The sequence below is a fragment of the Brachyistius frenatus genome, unplaced genomic scaffold, assembly GCF_029030835.1.
Source record: "Brachyistius frenatus isolate BFR_SWC_R1_liver_20210118 unplaced genomic scaffold, ASM2903083v1 Contig_58, whole genome shotgun sequence".
Lineage (NCBI taxonomy): Eukaryota > Metazoa > Chordata > Actinopteri > Embiotocidae > Brachyistius > Brachyistius frenatus.
In genome coordinates, this window is record NW_027210657.1 from 1315846 (window position 1) to 1331439 (window position 15594).

Consider the following 15594-nt stretch of genomic DNA (forward strand, 5'->3'; position numbering starts at 1 on the left):
AAACAAAACAAAAACTTAAATATGCTTAAAATAAAATATGTTGTCTAAATTCAACAAGGATGATATGAGGGTATTGTCATTTTAATCCAGACAAGAGATAATAATTAATTAGGGCATTATTTTTTGATTATAACATTAATATATAGTTAAATATATGATAACGTATAGTATACTATATAATAGCCTACTATATAATATAGTTGTTGTAGCTGCAGTAGACGTGGCTCCAATAATGTTGATTTATTGTTGATTTTGGGTGCAATAAATAATAATAATAATAATATTATTAATAATACAGAAAGCATTTTAAAAAGATGACCAGATATACCTAACGTGAGTCGTTTTCGGGAGTTTTATGCACAAAAAAAAAAAAGTGAAATCGATCATAAATCTCGTTCGTTATTTCTCGTATCGCTTCATTCCTGCGTGTTTTCGATCTCCTCTTTCAGTGATGCAGTGTCCTGCGCGGAGGTGGATCCGCTGTTCCTCTTTATCTTCAAATCGGCTCAGCACTTTGGGGGAAACTACTTAAGAGTCACATAAGATCCTTATACGCGGATAAGGGCAGAAGGAAAATGCAGCCTGAGCTGCGCCAATGCGCTTAGCGGAGAGGAAAAGAACAACTATAAGCTGCTTTGCTGGTAATTACACAGATCTAAGCCTGCGTCCTCGCATTGTTAATAAAAGACTAGCCCTATATATAATTAAAGCTTCTGCTCAGATTAGCCCCAGCCACTTGCTCGAAATTAGGTTGAAGCAGGGCTATCTCACGTTCACCTGTGCATACTTACTTTTTGTATGTGGTCCACTGAAGGAGGCCGCTAAAATACACGCAAACAGCCCGCAGCTGCTTTTAATGTTGCGTCCGAATAACTGACCTGAATAAATACTGTTTTAACGGGACTGATAATCAATATCGGGGGAAAAAAAAAAATCAAACTGCATGCTAAATATTTTAAAAAAATAATAATAAGATGAAATAAAAAAAAAAATAAAAAATACAAATCTGTTAAATTCTCGTTTAATTCTGGTGTAATTGCTGATGAATTAATAGGCCACGTACCTTTTTCTCCTGAAAAAACAAAACAAAACAAGACTCCAGCGGGGTTCTGGACGAAAAAAATAATAATAAAAAAATAATAATATAAATATAGAAATTAAGGCCAGTCCAGAGCGGGACGATGGCAAAAAAAAACAAAACAAAAAAAAACAAGTCTGTCTGACAGAAGAAGCTGAGCCTTTATTTCAGTTTATTCGAGTTCAGGCAGCAGCGCACAGGACCTCCATCCTGTTGGAGCCCGGGGAGGTGAATGGCGTGAGGACAGGAAGCACATGGCACCTCTCTCTCTCTCTCCCCCACCCACCCCCCCTCTCCTCCCTCTCGCTCTCCTGTCACGCTGATGTGTAATAGCTCTCTCCCTCTGTCCCCCCCCCCCTCTCTCTCTCTCTTACAGACATGCTGAGCCACTGAACACCAGTTTTGATGGGTTAATCCACAATTTTGCAGCTAAAACGCGCAAACATGATTAGAAAAGAAATCACGCTCAATTAGGCCCCACGCTGACCATGAACGGAGAAACACTTCGGCCTCGTGTTTATAAATGTACTTAAGGGGCATCATGAGGTGCAGTCTTCGAAATATCTGCGAAAAGACACCAAAACAGAGTGAAATTAGAGCAGCGATCATTTCGACCAATCCAGTCAAGGACCCGTAAGGGGGGGGGGGCCCACGGACCCCCTTTTGGACATCCCTGCTGGTCTTTATCTCATCAGGCGCGGTGTGTACGTTAAGGAGCAGCTCGTTTGTAATCTCGTATTATTTCCCACCGCAGTTGAACCGTCGTGCAGAGGCAGCAGCGAGTGGCTCGTCGGAGGGCAACATGCATGACAAAAGGCCCGCGCTCATTTATCGCGTTACGCCGCCATCTGTCAGGCTTCCACGCAAATCAATGCGAGACCTCGGCGACAAAAGGAGAAGTAAGAAACGAGGAAGTGATCGGACAGAAGTGGACATGGAGGCGTTTAAAAAAAAAACAACCGAGATGAACCGGGATCCGGGATCCGGGATGAGCTGCTGCTGCTGCTGCTGCTTCAGGCCAAACTGTCTCTCTCTCTCTCACACACACACACACACACACACACACACACACACACACACACACACACACACACACACACACACACACACACACACACACCCCTGGAGACCCGGATTTAGTCCTTTGAATAACCGGATCGATGGCTAGTCGGTTAACCGAGCTGAACAATGTTTGGGGAAAGGAACAAGTGGGATCTGGGAAGATAAAAAAAAAAAAAGTAGATTTGAGTTAATCGTTTTCCCCACATCGTGTGAAGTGTGATGATGAGCAGCCACACCTTCCAGCAGGACCCGTCCTCTCCTCATGGTTTCCACCTGCAGCAGTGACCTGGTTGTATTTAAGAGGCTGTATTAAAGGTGAAAATAATGATAAATGTAAATGCGTGATTCTATGTGAAATAAAATAGACCCTCTCCTCCATCCTGTGGTCTAATTCGACAGGCCAGGGTTATTGGTGTCATTTTGATTATTTAGAAACTGCACTTTGTACCAAAATACATTGATATCAAGTTTTCCACTAAAGACACATTTTAGTGAGATTTGCTAAAAAAAAAAAAAAAAAAGTTAACTAAATAACCCATTACAGGTATGAAGCAATATTTATTCATGATTCGTATTGATGTTGTTATCAAAAATAGTAAAAAAAAAAAAAACTCTGCCACATCTGTCTCACTGCTGCACATCTTCACGTCTGCTGCTTTTTCAGCATCTGGAGTCAATCATTATTTACAGCAGGCATGTTTGTCATTTTATTTGTCATATCTAAAAAAAATAATTTAAAAAAAAGGTATTCTGTCAGCACTGATTTCAAAGGCGTGAAAAATGTGGAACAATCGTTTTCTTAGTCGAGCCACAACAATCAGAGAGGACTCAAACCAGCATCAGGAATGTCTAATTATCCAACTTCTCAATCATTTTGAAAGTGTGGTGGACTTCATTGTTCACCCCTTTGTGCTTTGATAAGACAATATTCACCAGACGGGACAGTATACAGAAGATAAGGCTGCTGATAGTTTTCATTTTCTCTCACGAAATCTCATTAAAATGCTCAAATAACCCAAACGAGTTCCCTCTGATGTTCCTCTGATTTCTGCTGTGTCCAAAACTGTTGTTTGTTTTGCCCACATAAACTGTCCTGCTGCTGTAAATAAGCACTCACTAGTACACCAAATGTACTGTATATATTAATCCGCTGCTGAAAATAGTCCCCCCCCCCCAAAAAAAAGCACCATATAAAGCTGTTTCAGTGACATTCGCTAAAAACAGCAACGTGAAACTGAAAAGTGAAAAATTCTGCCATTTTGTTTGAAATATGAAATGTATATTTGTGATTTATTCTTAACGATATTTCAAGAATTTGCCTTTGCACATAAACTGGGAACACATAGTATACAGAGCCGGACTGAATTTGGTCTTTTTTGTGGGATTTACAGACAATAAGGAAGTAACAGAAAAATACCGGGGTTACACTGTCATCCATTGGCTGGTTACTCTGTGTTTCTGTTGAGGGGTGGAGGGTTTGGAGGAAGAGGAGGAGGAGGAGGAGGAGGAGAAGGAGGGGGGGGGGGCAGCGAGCAAAGTAGACCCGAGAAAGTTTCAGTCCGGCTCTGGCTTCAAACGGATGGTGTAAATAAACAAATATCTGTCAGAGAAAGGCGACCAAGAAAAGACAAACAAATGGTTAATCAGGTTTTGAACAGTTTGTCATAAATAACACGAGGATAGCTTTGTGTGTGTGTGTGTGTGTGTGTGTGTGCGCGCGTGTGTGTGTGTATAAAGCGTGTATGAGGAGTAAGAGGTGAGTGTGTATGAAGTATCATCAGCCCGTGTGCAGCCCGAGCTCGCCAGTTTCACCTCCCTGCAATATTGATGCTGAACCTGATCCTAAGCGCATCCTCTCCTCTTTCACCATCAAGAGGCTTCCCCTGCAGCCCCCGCCAATAATTACAATTTTATACTGTAATTATTCCCCTCTTCTTAATTATTTAGACCGCCGACTTGAATGCAGCCATTGTCGCTGCTTATTCCGGGGAAACGTGAGCTGACGTGGCTGGATCAACAGCGAGGAGTTTTTAATTAGACATTTCAGCGGTAATTTTAGGCGAGCTCTTTATTATTACTGTTGGATACAAATTACCAGGCCTCATTGATATGCGCTCAATTGTTTAAACAAACCTTTAACCTGAAATATTAATGCGCTGCAGGTTTAAGTCATTAGGAGTCCCAACTCACCAGGTGAACCCAGACCTGATGGATTATTTACCACGACGGGAGAGTTGGGTTTTCTTCCTTTGAGATGTCGTTTAATAATCGTTTTGTGTTACTAATTTTCACCAACAAGGCTGGAAAGTTCCGGGTCGAGACACTTACAAAACACACATTGGAAGTTCTCCTGTCCCTTTTTTTTTTAGAAAACTTTGGGAGATATTTGCTCCATTATTTTGTGCCATTTTACCTTCATTATCTCTTTATTTCATTTTTTTTTTTTTAACTTCCGTCTTTACTTTTTTTTTTTTTTTTAATTCGTTTTCATTTATCAAGCCTCAAAGTGATAAGAAAAGCATGAAAATCAGTTTTTCCTCCCTTCTGTTAATTCTGGAGCACATCCCACTTAAAATAAAATAGCAAACGTTGGACTGAATGATTTTTACTTGTTGTATTTATTCCATTTTATTTCAATTTGTAATGTATGTGACTGTTTGAGTGTGACTCTAAAGCATCTCTTGTGTATTGCACTTTGAACTGAAATGTATTATGCAGATAAACTTGCCTTGCTTGACCTTCTCTACAAATAATTTTGCTACTTTACGATCGTAAAAGTCAACAGACGTGTGATAACGATGCTGATTTGGTGATTAAAGGGAAATATTCTGCTTGTTTTTTTTACTTTAAACTTGATTTATGTATTGATTTATTGCCTCATCAGTAAAGATAGATCAAGTTCAAACTTCTTATTTGGTCCAATCGACTGTAATTTTATAACTGTTCAATGAAAAATAACTTAATGGAAAAAAATAACGTGTCAAAACATTGTAACATGCACTCGTGTCTAAAAACCTGCGCGTAAAAAGAGGCTTCGGATGGAAAACTAACCCGTCAGACTGTAAAACAGGCAGCAGGAGAGTGTTTTAATGCCTCTCGTTTTTGATTTGCCTTTGAGGGATTGAAGCTGAAGCCTGATCATATTTTTCTGTTTCATCTTTAATGGCACGACACTTGAATTTTGTCATATGATGTAAAAAAGATAAATCAAGCGCGCCTCAATCAGGACAGGTTTAATAACAGCAGCAATTGAGGCCAAATGTTTTATAATTAACAGTTGTATCAGCACCCCATAAAACCATGACCCCTATAAATCCCATTTTAGAGACCGATCAATCCTCCTCTCGGACTAAAGGGCCTATTGATCCCCCCGATGCTCGGCTCACTTAAACGCTTTCTTCGTAGCCTTTTTTTTTTTTTTTTTTTGTTTCCAGTGAAAAGAGCATTTCGATTGCACTTTTTTATTGGAGGAAAGATTCCGCCGAGAGGAAAGCGATGGCTCGAAAATTAAACGGTGACATTTTAATTACAGGACATTGATAAAGGGATCTGGGTAATGGCTGTATACAACGCGGCCACTCATTGTCTCGCCTGATGTGCTAATCAAGTCGGACTACTGTGGAAAAAGGTCATCGGCCGACACAAAGCAGGGACGCAGCTCGGTGGGGATTTGGGAATATGAAGGTCCCGGACTGGCAGAAATGAAGACGCATCTCCAAACAAAGCGCGGTCAATATCCCGGAGAGAGGCCCGCCAGATGAGATCACGGAGCATCCAAATATTCATTCCAGACATATTATCACTATAGGTCACACGAAGCAGCGCCATAGATCATCTGATGCTACAATTTACATGTCACACAAAGTGTTTATGGCAGGCGGAGCTGCCGCCGGCGCTGCTGGACTGACTGGTCGCCGTCAGCGCTGCCTGCGGGGCTGCAGTTGAGTTAAACCAACACGTCTGACAGGGCGCGTGCGTGAGCAGTCATGTTATCATGTCAGATTTGAGGTTCACACAACTAATTCTTAATATTTGGGGTCTTGTCTGCAGAATAAAACCAAACAGTGTAAAAACGCCTTCCAGAGCATCCAACGGACATCCGGTGGGAAAATACTGAATCCTTAAAGTCTCTGAACACTTTGGCAACACATCTGAGGTGTGACCTTTCCAACATGAGCTATTCAAGACCAAATAAGCGACAATAAAAGTTACAGTCAGAAGAAAACATTCTTATTTTGTAATATTTGACTCAGGGTCAGATGATCTACCTATTTAGGACTGAGAGGCTGCGATCAGATTTGGAAACATAATTACTTGTCATCGCATGTTGATTCAAATGTTATTAAACTCACAAAATAGGTGATTTTGTTCACGGGGCCTTAAAACACGTTGAAATCATTTCAATTCTAACGGCTCCTGTGTTAAAGATGTAAAAACTCACCATTTGTAACATTCAACTGTAAAAATATATTACGAGTATGACCAGATCACCCTGGTTGGAGCTCTGGACAAAAAAAAAAACGTCGGAAGGAAAAACATTCGTTGCAAACGACCTGAACTGCGGCACGATGGCTCTTTGGTTCTCCGACATCACAGTGCACCCAGTGCATGCAGGACAACTCTCTTATTGATCCTGCAGCAGGTGTTCAAGGTTGTTTTGTTTACATACTACAGTAAATGTGACAAAAGCAAATGATTTCCTGCCTGGAGTCTCAATGAAGGATTTCCACAGGTGCTGTACTGTGCACTGCTGACAATGCACTCATCATCCTTTAAACAACTTTCTTAAACATGAAACACTTTACTGGGACTTTGGCAGCATGAGGTTCAAACAGTATAGACACAGTTCTCTTTCGAAATGGAGATTGATGTCGCGAAGAAAAAAGAAACAGCATTCTGGCTCGTCGTGGGTATTTTGTTGTATTACTGCCTTTAGTGTACCTCAAACAAATAATTGATGCTTACATTGGAGCATAAAAGGGGTCAGGTAGAAGGTAATGCATCTGGCACCGCAGGAGGATCAGGGAAGGTAACATCAATCATAAGATCCTTAAACTGAAGACGGATTTCATTTAATGATCAAATAAAGTGGGGAAAGGATTTCTGCGCAATCATATTGTATCAAAGTACAGACAGGCTTTGAAATCACACTGTCCTTCTGCTTTCTGGGGCTCCTTTCAAAAACTTCATAATAGATATAATACAACTCAGCATTGACTGACTGCTTGCTGTTTAGGTGTGTGTCAGGGCCCTGAAATGCATTCAAGGTTCTGCTGTTACACGCTGCTGCATAATTATTAAATCAGCCTGTCAATAGATGTGCGGCTGCATTCACACAGAAACCTGTATAAACGGCATCGCACAAGGTCGCGGGCCAAAGAACAACGTATGACTTACATTAGGAAAACAATAAAGCTGTGAAGGCCACGAGTCTGTTCCTGAGCCCAAGCAGGACGTGAATAAATAACGAAAGTTGTATATTTACATCTTATGGCGACAGCAACTAAATTATTTTGCGATCTTGACATTTTCTTGTTTTCTTAAGCTCTCCGCTATCCGGTGGACAAAAGGCAGGTTTCAAGATTATTTTAGACATTTAAAAAAAAAAAAAAAAGTGATTAAACAGGATATCTCGGGCCCTGCGGAAATAAAATCCGACGTAAATGCAGTCAAAAGGCAGTTGTTGTTACACACGTCTCAAATATACCAATCAGACGCAACAATCAAACCACTGACCGATGAAGTGACTGATTTGCTATGACGCCTGTCAAAGGGAGGGATGAACGTTCAGTTCTACATGTTGGAAGCCGGAAAAGTGGAGAAGCGGAAGGATCCGAGTGACTTTGACAAAGAATAGACGTCCTTCTGCCGACGGCGGTCTCGATGATGCACCCCGACACAACGGTCGGAGGAACGTGGGTCGGCGTCCGAATTCTCCAGATACCAATCCGATCGGATGTGTTGGAAATACAGGTCCGATCTACGGAGTTCCTGACACCACACCTCGCACGACTTACAGGATCTGCTGCTAACGTCTCGGGTGCCTGGTGCGACAGAAGTCCTTCGGAGGTCTCGCGAAGATCAGGCCTCAGCAGGTGGGAGTTGTTTTGGGAGGAGGGGGAGCGGCACGACGTCAGGCAGGTGCTTTTAGTGTCGTGTCCGGCCTGAGTATGTGGGCCGACGGGGCTGAACGGGCCGACCGAACCTGCCGGGGAAACCGCACTAACCAGCAGGTCAGAAGGTTACAGTGAGTGCGATCTTTTGAAACAGTCCGGGCAGAGAGGAGCTTCGGGATGGAGGAAACAGTCGGACTCTCAGAGCGGACACGTGCTCGCCTCGGGACGACGTGTTGGGACAGACGCAGGATGCGCGGAGGCAGCCGTCACGCGTATGCCGACGCGTGGTTTAAAGCTACGATATCTCCGTTCTTACTCAAGAAACCGCTGTTTTGTGTTTTGTTCATGTCCTTAGCGCGTTAGTAAACTCACTGTACGTAACACAATGTCTGGCAGGGATTAAATGGAAAAAAAAAAAAAAAAAAAGGGGGGGGGCGATTAGGTCGCCTTGCTCGGTCCGAAATTTCAACTAAAAAAAAGACAAAACAATATAAATGTTTGACCAGCTGATGGCACTAGATGTGAAGTCAGGGGATTAAGAAAGTGTTTAAGGTTCATCCGGACAAGAATACGACGGTGTACATGGGGAGCGTGAATGTTTGTTTAAAACGTCACTGCAGTTCGTCGAGTGGCTGTTGAGATATTTCAGTCCAAAGCCTGAACAATCAGTAAATGACTGAAAAAACACAAAAGAGTTTTTGTAGAAATGAAAACTGCTCATCATTCACTTACATCAGACGTCAATCTTTTTACATAAAAAAACCCCAAAAAAACCCTGAATACCATGGAAATAAAACACATTCACCACACTGACATTACACCCATCGACACGTGATGCCATTTCTGACTCCCATAATGTTTTTGCTCGGCTTTCTTCTTTTTCAAAACATACTTTTGGATAAATTTGAAAAAAATGGCCACATTCGTCAGTCATTTCTAAACATTCTTAACATTTAAAGACTTTATAATGAATGTATTTGGTATTTGTATTTCATTATTGCCTGGTTCATATTTGTAAATGTGGAATTTATGAAAGAATTTGTAATTTTGCTTGTTTAAAACACTATTAATTCAGCATTTTAACATCTTTGTATAACATTCAGAGGCTCATCAGGATAACACCAAGGTTAGTTTGTGTGGTCTTTTAAACTAAAACTGATGAGTTTGAGGTTAAAATTCGATCATCAGTAGGTCCATGTTTTTACTTTCCCTGCCTTCATAAAGTAAAAGTGACTGACTGTTAATGTATGCAGTTATTCTCCTGGAGGTGATGAAGTTCATCATCCGGAGCTGGAGATTTGGGAGTGATTCATGTTCCGTTATATGCAGAACTATGACGGATCTTTTCTATTCAGATGTTTTAAGTAATGGAAAAAGAAACCGCGGGATGTCCTTGATGCTTTAAGAGAAAAAACAAAACCACCTGAACACAATCGTTCTATTGGACTGTATCAGTGCCTCTATGAACTGCTTTTCACAGCTTAAAGCACAAATTAATAACAAAGAACAAAGCAGATGTTAATTAAAGGTTGACTGAGATTAATTATGAAATGCAAATTATAGTTGAACTTAGAATAGTAAGGTGCTTACTGTCTAAATGTCAAACTATTAATGAAGAAACCATCATTTTTCGGTGTACTGTAAGAGCTGGGGCCGTGTCACAAAGGTCCTCCAAATCTTAGCATAATTTTAATGAAAATGCCATCAGTTGCCAGTTTGTTCGGCTAAAACTAACGAAGTCCAATACAACAGTCCTGCAGGAAAACCTGCACTCAGGAAGGATGTCATTTTCAGTTTTAGCTTTGATTGGACTGCGTGTTCGTTTTAAAGATTGCGGTTTGTAGCGCTGATGAATTTACAGGTGTTTTGAATTCATTGCCGTTCATATCAGTGAAAGCCGGTTAAATAAATGAGAATATTAGGTCCCGTTTGAATTTGCTGCTTCTGGCCCTCGTCTCGTTTTTTCAGTGCGTTGTGGAACAATTGCGTCCACAAACACTACACTCAAAAAAAGACATTTAAAATGCATTACTTACGTCTTTAAGTAGTACACTCTTTATGTTTTGCCTATTTAAGATTCCCTTCGAATTAATGGGGAATACAGAATTTCCAACATTTCCTAAATAATAATCACACCTATAAGCTGTCATTAACAGACTGCAGGTTCATCCACACCTCCACAAGACCGTTTGAACTAAAAAAAAAAAACAGACTGATGTAGGTCGGTTGCATTGCTGCTGTATTAGAGTACATTAGTTAAATAAATACTCAGTTTAATCTCTTTTGTGACAGATTTCAAAAGATCCGGAAGGCGCTGCACTTCTCTCAAATTCAAAACATCAGGGTGAAAAAGGAGCAAGCTGGCAGAATGAAAGAGAATGAGCGCTATTAAAGTCCAAAAGATACTTCTTCCAGATCTACAAATGAATGAAAAAGTTTATTAAAGTGAGCGTATGAACAGAAATACTTCTCAAAACTCAAGAAAAATAGAGAGAACACCTTTTGACTGATGCAACTTCATTGTTGTGTCTTCATGAAAGCAGCAAAATTCAATTCCCCTTGAAAATAAAATGTAGATTAAGAAAAGGTCAAATGTTAAATAAACAACAACATTAAAACCTGGAGAAATGTTTAATATACATTTTATTTAGTATGGTTGGAATACATACAGAAAAGGCCATATTCAGCCAGTAATATCACAGCTCTAATATTTCTGCTGAATCTCATCACTGACTTAATGCTTCATGGTTTGGGAGAGAACAGAAAAATAACAGGCAACAGGTAAGCAGGCTGAAAAAAAAAACAACCCAAAAAACATTCCCACTTCTACAGCAGATTCATATTTAAAACCCATAATGAAGTGCATTGCCAAATCTTTAAACACATGTGTTATCTGTTCAGGAATACAAAATACTGTTTTCTTTTTGGACTAATTTGAGTTGCAGGAATATGTTACCTTGCCGTTCATGTTTAAAACACTCTTCAACTTCTTTATTAAAATGACCGGCATCCTGCGCAGACTTTCTTTTCCCAACTTAAGGTAAAAGTATAATAAAGTACGTAAATGTAAAAAAGCTTTTCGTTGACTCGCAGCTTTCTGAGGAAAATAACGGCACGACTGAAATGTGTTGATGTGAGAGGGATCGTGCGTCTTCTGGTTGTGTCTCTTACCCCGCTTCAACGCAGAATAAAGGACGCTGTTATAAACAACGTTCATTGTCACAATCGTAATATTCAAACCCTTGACAAGTAATTTAAGGTGGTCCGGGATCACAAATCAGAACCCACTTGGTAATCTGTGTTTTTGAGTTATGAGCACAACCAGTAGAGGGCGCTTTGAGAAGTTTCCCTCCCACATCAAAACCCGATAAAACTTGTTTAGGAGCGGAAACCTGAATCCGCCCAGCAGGCCGTTGTGGTAACGTGCCTTATATCATTTTCCTTTCTCTCAGGATATATTTGCATTTAATTACTGTGTAAGAAATTAAACCAAACACGCAAAGATGGACATTGATTCAAATTGCGAATTAAAACATTAAAACTGCCAACTTCCAAATCTTAACAATGAAACGGTTTTTTTTTTTTTTTTTTTTTACCAAATCTTTCAATTACATCTTCCTCAGTTCTGGAAACAGCTAAGTGGACCTTCAGTTCAGGATTTGACACTTATGGAGCCGCCAAACAACCTTCGATCATTTTTGTTTTTCTACATGTTGCCGCGTACGACAGCGATGTCCATCGAAACCCCTAAAAAAATAAAACAAATGTGGCTAATTTAATACGCTCGAGCAGCAAAACTGCTACGTTTCGATTTCCCCGTTCGGGAACACAAAGAGGCAAAACGATGCAAAAAAAAAAAAAAAGACTAAAATTATAAATAACACGCTGGAGGACACGTTTGGTTCTCGCGCCGCGCGCGTCACCGCGCCGCGGATTTGTGAACGCGACGGCGTTTAATTGCACTTAAAGCGCGACACATTTCATCGGCTGCGCGTAAAGATCTCGTCACAGCAATTCGTTATCGTCGCTTCGCCCGTTACGTTCTCCCTCCGGTCACGAGAGGTCCGTGTAATTCACCGTTTGGCCCGTCTTTGGTCTTAAGCGCACCGTATTGATGTTTTCTCTTTTACAACATGTCAACGGATCTCATTTGGCAATCCAATGAAATGCGTTTCTTCTGTATTTTTTTTTTTTTTTTTTTTTGTTTAAAGACATTTACTGGTTGCAAAACGGAAGAATTGTTTTTGTTGTTGTTGTTTTTTTTAGGGGGAGGTTATGCTTTCAAGTGTGCATAGCTTTTCTTACTCTGAATGTTTTTTTTTTTGTTGTTGTTTTTTTTAAAAAACAACAAAAAGCTGCTGATTCAGAGTGGATATCTGCTTTAGGACAATTTCCTCCCCAACTGTTCATTCAATGGCTTTCAGCGTCGGGTGAGTCCGTGCAAAGGGAAATAAAAGATGTGCAACTGAGTTATAAAGTGTTTTAAACAGAAATAAAGCCTGGTTCCTCCTGACGAGCAACACGTTTTTTTTGTTTTTTTTCCTGAGCGAGCTCGACAATCAAGAAAAGATACGTTCATATTTCTTCCCACTCTGTAACTCTGCGGTGCTGCTTCAGACTCACTGGTCCTGTACAGACGCTGCAGTCCTGGAGCTGAACATGGATACATTATTTATCTTTTTTTTTTGGGGGGGGGGGGGCTTTTTTTTTTTTTTTTTTTTTTTACAGTGACAACCAAAGTCTGCTGAGGTAATAAATTACACCACTGGAAAAAACAACAACCAGGCACACCTATGGGCAGTTACTCACAGGCAGAAACCTTAACATTCACCAGAGGGCTGTCAACAGCAAAGCACGACACAGTTATTTGAGATCCCGTCGCAGGAGCAGAGCGCGACTCCGCCGGCGCGCTGCGGTCTCGTGCTTCGAAGCTGTTCGTCGCCCCCCCCCCTCCCCGATCCTTCGAATGAGGACGTTTATCTCCGTTCATCAGACTGATGTTCGCCGCAGATCCGCGACAGAAAACAACAAAAAAAAGAAGAGATCTCTTTTTGGATGCGGAGATTCATTTTCAGTTCGGCGGACGAGACCTCCTCGACCGTCACGGCGCACAAGTGCTGATAAATAAAGAATTACTCGCGTAACATCTCGTCCTTTTTTGTTGTTTTTTTGTCCTCGTATGTTACGGTGCATGTGGACGTACTTGATCCTGGAGTCTGCGATAAGTGTTCGAGCTGTCGTTGGGAAGACGCGTCTCCCGGTCCGTCGTTGGCTCGCCGGCGGGAGGACGTCAGACGCGTCCCTGAGCCTGCTGAGCTCGTCTCTCCTCCAGGCAGCAACAGACCCACATGGACACCACCTCCGCATTCCCATCGTTATACTGTATGATGAAGGAGTGCTCCTGCGAAACAAAGAGACGAGAGTTCAGTGGCTTATTTGGTTAATAAATAAAGAGATTGAATGGAAAGACATTAAATGGGTTTTCATAATAATTTCACATTTCTTTTTCAGACTGAAACTCCCCGTTTAAATGCATCTCTGAACACATTTTCAACTGCAGTTTTGTAAGTCTTACGATTTAATCGCCATTTGTACCTTCCAGTTACCATTTGATAACACATTTCATATCTGAATAAAAACGATAAATACCTTTTGCTACCCATGTTACTCCATGTGTGACCTTCAGAATAACTGTCACATCTTAAAATGAACTGAAGTGGCTATAAAAACACAAGTAATGAGCTTTCTCGTAAAAACAGAAAAAAATGACGCCGTCTAATAAAAATGTTTATCCCCATTTTACAATATTAATTTTTTATCATCAAACAGATTGAAGCCACAAACATTATTGCGCCTTAATGTGGAGTGTATGGCTTAATTGTATTTGAACAATTATTCTAAATCACAATTTATCAATAATGATAAAATACAAAAACTCAAGAGGAACATCGTTAAACCCTCTTAAATAATAACGTCCGACAGATTTGGTTTAAACACATAATGTGTAAGTAATGGGATATCAGGGCATTTTGAAGAAATATATTTGCAGTTTAATGATCTGCGTGAGTCATAGCAGGTTGCGAAAAGAGCTTTGTGATAAAAAAAAAAAATACAAATACAAATAAATTATGCTTCTGAACATGAAACTGTTTCCTCTGACAGTTTCGACCGTAATCACGATTGCTTTTCGTGTCAATAAATGAGCTGTAGAAAACCCACAAACATCAGAGCTGTCTGGTGAGCTCATTACTCCGTTAAATGCTGGCAGCGTTCACTTGTTACGGCTGCAGGACTGAAACGGAGATGTCACATGTGATATCTCACTAACAACAGTCCACCAGTCACCGGCCTCATCTGGCCGACTGTCTGGACCTGAGCCGGGAAGGGTGGAGGGAGGGGGAGGAGGAGGGGGGGGGGAGGGGTGTCGCAGAGGTCATGGAGGGGTCAGAGGTCAGGAGGTTGTAAATGAGACAAATCAACTCAGGATAACCATGAATTTTATTTGAGGTGCCGAGATGTCCAATTAGGTAAACAGCGCTCCGGCCGGCCAGTTTCAAATGAACTTGTCAACACTGATTTCAGCAATATCTGTCGCTAACAACAAGGGACTGTCACTCTCGTGCACTTGTTTCCAGGAGTTCATTTCGAAGTAGGACGATCAATCGCAGCAAAAAGAGAGACTTGCGCTGGGCTATTTCGTCACAATTAGAACTTCAGCATGTATCTGATTATTCGGCCAGCGTTAGCTTCGAGCGGATATATTGATTGGCGTGCACGTCAGCAAATAAGTAAAGTCAGTAATGCAAGTCCGAAGTGTCGAAGATTTGTCTCGAGTCGTTTAAAAACACTCGCGGTTGACTGGTATAATTGCAGCCATGCAGTCGGTTAGTCCATCAGAGTCTCGATATCTCTCCAGCTGTTGGTGGATCTCTAACTTCAGTGTTACTGACGTCAGCGTGAACAATAAACTGTAAAATATCAGCATCCTTTACATATCTTTGTCGCACACGTCAAAATGTTTGATAAGCACAGTGAAGGGATTATTACAAAAGAGGTGTTTATATATAACGTATATAGAAGGAATATATTCTAATATTCACTGTGGGTCGGGCTCAAGTGAACGTTTGTGGCGTTTTGTGAAATGTGTCGGCACATTGAGTGTACGAAGAAAAGACGGAAAGAGTCTAATATGGACTTAGCACGATTATGAAGTAAATGAAGACATTTTTCTTATCAGAAGTGAATGAAAATGACATCAGCTTTAGGCGCATGTCAGTGAGCAACACGTGTCTTCCTTTGGCATCTTGGAGACAGAGAGACACACACACACACACACAC

General features: G+C 40.9%; 1 protein-coding gene across 1 annotated transcript in view; it reads right to left on the minus strand.

The window, feature by feature from the left end:
• Positions 1-10674: 10674 nt before the first annotated feature.
• The window catches only part of map2k5 (mitogen-activated protein kinase kinase 5), a 55779-nt gene continuing 50859 nt past the window's right edge, over positions 10675-15594 (minus strand). The window contains exon 22 of the mRNA XM_069705677.1: positions 10675-13657. Within this exon, the coding sequence (XP_069561778.1) occupies positions 13547-13657 (111 nt within the window). The 3' untranslated portion in view covers positions 10675-13546. The remainder of the gene's footprint in view (positions 13658-15594) is intronic.